This window comes from Lolium rigidum, chromosome 3 (genome assembly GCF_022539505.1).
Source record: "Lolium rigidum isolate FL_2022 chromosome 3, APGP_CSIRO_Lrig_0.1, whole genome shotgun sequence".
Taxonomy (NCBI): domain Eukaryota; kingdom Viridiplantae; phylum Streptophyta; class Magnoliopsida; order Poales; family Poaceae; genus Lolium; species Lolium rigidum.
The window spans coordinates 46,144,253-46,149,969 of NC_061510.1; the positions used below are offsets into that span (position 1 = coordinate 46,144,253).

A 5,717-nucleotide genomic window follows, 5' to 3' on the forward strand; every position below is an offset into this window, starting at 1 on the left:
GTCAACTTAACGGATTCCTTCCGTCCGAGCTCCTTCTGCGGTTCAGACAAGGGCTTGGGAAAAACTGAGGAAAAACTAAGGAGCTGAGGAAAACTGAGTACAACTAAGGACCTGAGGGCACGAAAATAGAAATCCCTAAATGGAAATGCCATAACCAGTTGCTGCTATGTTCAAAAGAGAACAGAATTCAAAGTTGATCGGCTAGGCCAGCATTCCTAGCCCTGATGGCCCAGAAGAGATGTACAATATTAATGCTGGCTTCCACGCCGACGCATCTGTCTTTTCTTTAGAGGAGACGTATATCCTACTAGTATTCATGACACAAATATATAGGATACAGTATCTTGCGACGCTACAAAATAAATCTTTTGCATTAATGAATAACCGGTCTCAGGGCACGCAAACGTCTCCCACCACAGCGGAGAAAAAAAATTAGGCCAAACACGCCAGCGTGGAGCCTGGGCACCCGTTTTCCAGTAAAAAAAGGAGGAAAAACCTAGAGAAATCACATCGTCGTCGTCTTTGTCCCGTGGCGCGGGCGGCGTCGACTGCGCCCGGGAGCCCCCCTCTCTTCCCCACTTGCTCGCCAGCTGAGCCCGCCCTCGCTCCTATAAATAGCACCGCCTGACCGGATCGAGCTATCCTGCTCCTGCGTGCACACATTCGTCGGACACCTCTCCTTCTCTCTTAGGTCGCCGTCATCTCCACAGGTTCGCCATCCGACAGCTCCCTCCTTAGATTCTGGGACGGTTCCATGAATGAATGTTCTTGCTTCTGTCTCTTCTCTTTTGAGAAAGATGCTTTTTCGCTGCTGGGATTTTGGGGAGATTGGTTGATGGGGGCCGAATATCCATCCAATTTCCTTTTCGGTTACTGCTACTACTTGCCTCTTAAGCAGCGGCATTTGCTGTCGACAGATTTTTATCCTTTTATTATGGGTGGACAGATTTCGCGAAACTGTCGGCCTCATACTTACTCTACCCGAATTCCCTTCCAAATCTGTTCTCGCCTCACCTCGCTCGATCGGGCATGCTATTAATGCCGGCCCCGAATCCTGGTCCGTGACACACTCGCTGTTTCATTCTTTGTATATTCAGATTCAGAGCCCTGCGTGGAGGAGATTCTGTGAGCTCCCTCCATCCATGGCCGATGACAAGTGCGGCGAGGAGCTGGCCGTCGCCGAGCCCCTCGGGCGGTGGCCGGTGCTGTCGTACGGCGTCGGACACATGCTCAACGACATCACCTCCGCCTGCTGGTTCACCTACCTCCTCATGTTCCTGCAAGAAATCGGCCTCACTCCACGGTATGTAACCAATGCACCAATCTCCATCAGCATAGTTGCATGGCCCGAAGCTGACTTGACCATTCACTTGCAGGGATGCATCCATCGTGATGCTTTCAGGCCAGGTCGCAGACGGTGTTATGACGATTGTCGCCGGCGAAATGGTACTGAAACCAAACCAACTCCACGAGAACTCTTACCGAGAGTGATCATCAGAGATACTAACTGATCTATGATGGAAAATGTGTCGTGTGATCGTCAGATCGACAGGTTCGGCCGTTTCAAGCTGTGGCACATCGGGGGATCGGTGCTGGTCGGCGTCTCCTTCTCCTCGGTCTTCGGCGGGTGCCTGCTCTGCACCGTCCTCGGCACCGACTCCTACCTCGTCAGGACCATCGGCTACAGCTTCTTCGCCGCGGTGTTCAACATCGGATGGGCGGCCACACAAGTTTCCCACATGTAAACACACATTCAAATCACTTGATTTGCTTCTTGGCATTGGGATGAACATTTCGTCTGACACTGTTATGTTCCTTCCAGGGCGATGGTGAACTGCATGACATCCAACCCCACGAGCCGGGTGGCCTTGGCGAGCTGCAGAAATGCCTCCACCATGGTCAGTACTCTAGCATGCATCAGTTCTTTCTTCCTCCTAGAATGAGCTCCCCTTAAACCAAATGGATTTTGAAAGCAAAAAGTACAGTATTTATCTGATTTTTTTTGGAAAAAATGATACGGAGTATAACTTCTTGCGGTTTTCTTATTCTATCCTTGCGGTTTTCTTATTCTATCCTTCACGCTACTGCTTCATCTCGTGCTAGCATACTTGTCTATGAGCTCTGTTATACCTACGGATCACAGCGTGACCTGGAAATGGAACAATTCTTGCCTGATTTAACTTTACAACGTCGGTCTGTTTGTTCCATTGACTGTTTTGTTCGCATGAGGGGAAGATGCTAACTATGAGTAAGAACGACAACTTGCAGGTGGCTAATCTTGGTTTATATGGGATTGCGTTAGCTGTGTTTGGTGCAGTAAAGGCAACAACATGTGCAGACATTGTTGTTCAGGTGAGATGCTCATCCTTGCCAAATCAGCCTTGAGTTCTAGCAGTAGCTGCTAACTCAAAAAAAGAAAAAAACAATTCTCTGTGATTGACCAAGGCATGTGATGAAAGCACTTTTAAACTGTTAGTGATCTGGCTTCCTCTTCTTCTGCAGTACAAGTGGATCGCCTACGTGTCCATCTTCGTAGGATGCTGCTTCCTCGTGCTGTTCCACGTTGGAACAAGTGAACCAACGTATGCCGAGACAGAAAGAACGCCAATTCAGATATGTGTTGCACCGTAGTAGATAATTGCAGTTTTCTAAAGAAATCTTGTGCGGTTTTGCAGTTTGAAGTGCGAGCCTAACTGCAAGAAGCGGGCTCGGATCGCCTGGGGTTACTGGTTCAAGAAGACCCTGTACTACCAGGTTGCTCTCCTCTACATGCTCGCAAGATTGATCACAAACGTCTCTCAGGTTGGCACCTTGCTCTCTTACAGAACTAGACTCGAGATTCTTACTGAAAAATGCTGTCTGTGATATGATTTCTGAAAGTTCAAAGTATCTTCAGTATCAAGGTGAATAACTTGAATTGTAATACTATTTTTTCTGCTGTTTTCAGTCGCTCATCGCATTCTACGTCACCAGAGATCTGAAAATGAACGAATACTCGAAAGCCACTGTAAGTTCCTTATTTCATCAGATAGAATGCTCTCCATTTTCTGATGCTTGATAGGCAACAACAGTTGTCGAGAAGCAACTTTGTTTCTTCCACTCGCACCGTTTGACCTCTGGCCTCGTTTCTGCAGATACCAGCCATCATATTCTGCTGCAGCTTCCTCGTGTCCGTGGTCCTCCAGGAGATGAAGTGGAACAGCCGCCGGCTCAAGTCGCTGCTCACCGTCGGGGCGACGCTGTGGGTGGTCTCCGGCGCGGCAGTCTTCATCCTCCCAAGCCAAATGCACAACCTCATGTACCCGCTGGCGATGGTGATCGGCGCCGCGAACGCGCTGGTGATGGTGACCACGATCGGGCTGGAGAGCGCGCTGGTCGGGGAGGACCTCAACGGCTGCGCCTTCGTCTACGGCTCCCTCAGCTTCCTCGACAAGATGTCCTGCGGGATCGCGCTCTTCGTGCTCGAGTCCTACGACGAGACGTCCAGCTGCGGCGAGGCAAGGGGGCTCAACACCATGAGCAGGTACGGCACGGGGCTCATCCCGGCCTGCTTCGCTGTGCTCGTCCTCGTCGTTACATCCACACTCAGGCTGCACGACGACACTCCGAGGGCGAGAGCTTCGGCCGCACTGGAAGCTCCTCTGCTCGTCTAAAGCGTCCATGTATGCTGGGGGAGATTGTGGAAATGTAAATCCTTTTCAATTAGGTTTGAAAGAGGAAGGTAAGGTAAGACGTAATCATCATCGTCAAGCCGGCAATAAGTAACTAGGTTGTAATGCAGCTCTTTCCAATTAGATTTGGGAAGATGCTTCTGTACTGTTGTCGTGTTCGCCATGTACTGTCACGGTTCAGCTCTCAATTTGGGTGAAGTTTCAGGCGAACACAAGATTGAAAAGGAAGTTGTTTTGATCGTGCAAGGTTCTCTACAGAGGGGTCACATTATTGTACAAGGAACAACGTAAAAAAAACTAGAGCGACGCAACGCGAGCACTGTAAAGTGTAAACATCCCCAAGATTCAAGAACTACGGCCAGAAATGTAGATCATCCTTAAGCTCCTTCACAGCTCGTCGTCCCTCCGCTGCTTCTTGTCCCTGCCGGCCGCCTCGGATGCCGCGCCGGTGACCTTGTCCTTCACCTCCCCGAGCTTCTCCTTGGTCGCCTCTGCGGTCTCCCACGCCTTCTCCTTCGCCTTCTCGTACCCCTCGCCGGCCTTATGCTTCGCCGCCTCCGCCGTCTCCCACGCTGCGTCCTTCGCGGACTGTGTCTTCTCCAAGGTTGCGTCCTTCGCTGCTGCCGCCTTCTCCGCGGCAGTGTCCTTCGCCGCCTCGGCGTTCTTCACCGCCGCGTCCTTAGCGGCAGCTGCCTTCTCCGCGGCAGTGTCCTTCGCAGCCCCGGCCTTCTCCGCGGCCGTGTCCTTCGCTGCCTTGCCCTTGGCGGCGGCTTCGTCGTTGTACTTCTTCAGCTTCTCCTGCGCCTGCCACGTCGCGTCCTTGGCGGCCTTGGCCTTCTCGGCGGCAGTGTCCTTGGCGGCCGTGGCCTTCTCGGCGGCAGTGTCCTTGGCGGCCGCTGCCTTCTCAGCCGCGGTGTCCTTGGCAGTGCCAGCCTTCTCGGCGGCCGCGTCCGTGGTTTGCTTGAGCGTCTCGTACCCCTGGCCGGCCTTCTCCTTGGCCGTCTCCTCGACCTTGGCCTTGCCCTGCTTCGACCGCTCGTGCGTCTCGGCGCCCGTCTTGGCTGCCGCGTCCGCAGCCTCCTTGGTCTTGTGCTTGGCCTGCTCCGCCTTCTTGGACGCCTCGCCGGCGGTGCCCTTCACGGCATCCTTTGCCGTTTCCTTGGCCTGCCCGGCCTTGTTGGCCGCTCCCGTCGCCGCCTGCTCCGCCGCCTCCTTGGCGTCCCCGGCCTTGCCGCTCACCTGCCTCCCCGTCTCTGCACCCACACAAACCAAATCAAATGAGGCGCGTCAGTGCCAGACAAGGAAAAATAACAGCGCGGCGGGCCGCCAGACTCTGGAGAGCGCGCGCGCATACGTACCGGAGGCGGCGTGCTGGGCGGTCTCGCGCGTGGACTTGGCAGTCTCGCCGGCCTTGCGCGCGGCCTCCTCCTCGTCGAGGTGCTTGAGCCCGAGCCCCTCGGAGATCTTCTCCTTGGCCCACCCCGTCCACGTCTCGTCCTCCTTGCCAACCGCCGCCTCCGCCGCCACGTCGTCCATTGTCTTCTTCGCCGCCACGCCCGCCGCCAGCGCGAGCAGCACCAGCAGCGCCGTCGCCGCGAGCCTGTTGGAGCGCGACATGACCGCCATTAACTTCAAACTGGTTCGGTCCAATCTAGCTGCTACCTTAGCTACTACCGATGATAGAGTCTTTGCGTGTAACTGGAGAGATCGAATGCGATTGCGAGGAAGAAGATGATGAAAGGAATCGGAGTAGAGTGATCGAGTTTGGGTTGTGTGGCGCGGGGTTTTATGGGGAGGGAGAGGTTGGACGCGTGTAGGAGTTGGTGTGGGCGAGGCGGGTGGTGGGGCGACGGGTGTCCGGCTAAGGTGGCACTTCGCGGCGACACGTCGTCCGGTCGGCGCTCTCGCAGCATCTGTCGAGGCGAAGGTGATGACTAGCTTTTCTCCTCTTCTGAAAATCTGCACCGCATGATGACAAGCTGGTTGGTTCTGGTCGCTTCCGCGCATTCTTTTTGGTCCAGGCGTACGTCGCGTATGTACGGAGAC

General features: G+C 54.2%; 2 protein-coding genes across 2 annotated transcripts; one reads left to right on the forward strand and one right to left on the reverse strand.

Annotated features, from left to right (window-relative positions):
- The first annotated feature begins 766 nt into the window (after positions 1 to 766).
- Positions 767 to 3,926, forward strand: LOC124695911 (major facilitator superfamily domain-containing protein 12-like). Its single transcript, XM_047228716.1, has 9 exons — positions 767 to 1,303; positions 1,377 to 1,446; positions 1,545 to 1,741; positions 1,823 to 1,898; positions 2,269 to 2,352; positions 2,503 to 2,582; positions 2,676 to 2,802; positions 2,948 to 3,007; positions 3,135 to 3,926. Exons 1-9 carry the CDS (start codon positions 1,143 to 1,145, stop codon positions 3,651 to 3,653), a joined length of 1,374 nt encoding a protein of 457 aa, XP_047084672.1. The 5' UTR covers positions 767 to 1,142; the 3' UTR covers positions 3,654 to 3,926.
- On the reverse strand, positions 3,921 to 5,297 carry LOC124695910 (embryonic protein DC-8-like). Its single transcript, XM_047228715.1, has 2 exons — positions 5,030 to 5,297; positions 3,921 to 4,924 (listed from the first exon to the last, which is right to left on the reverse strand). Exons 1-2 carry the CDS (start codon positions 5,295 to 5,297, stop codon positions 4,059 to 4,061), a joined length of 1,134 nt encoding a protein of 377 aa, XP_047084671.1. The 3' UTR covers positions 3,921 to 4,058.
- Between the last annotated feature and the right edge of the window lie 420 nt (positions 5,298 to 5,717).

Bases quoted from the DNA above. Each gene is read 5' to 3' on its own strand.
- LOC124695911 (XM_047228716.1), top strand. From the start codon at position 1,143: ATGGCCGATGACAAGTGCGGCGAGGAGCTGGCCGTCGCCGAGCCCCTC. The intron at 1,447-1,544 runs GTACTGAAACCA...TGTGATCGTCAG, and splicing joins CGATTGTCGCCGGCGAAATG to ATCGACAGGTTCGGCCGTTT. The intron at 3,008-3,134 runs GTAAGTTCCTTA...TCGTTTCTGCAG, and splicing joins ACGAATACTCGAAAGCCACT to ATACCAGCCATCATATTCTG.
- LOC124695910 (XM_047228715.1), bottom strand. From the start codon at position 5,297: ATGGCGGTCATGTCGCGCTCCAACAGGCTCGCGGCGACGGCGCTGCTG. The intron at 4,925-5,029 runs GTACGTATGCGC...GTGTGGGTGCAG, and splicing joins CGCCCAGCACGCCGCCTCCG to AGACGGGGAGGCAGGTGAGC.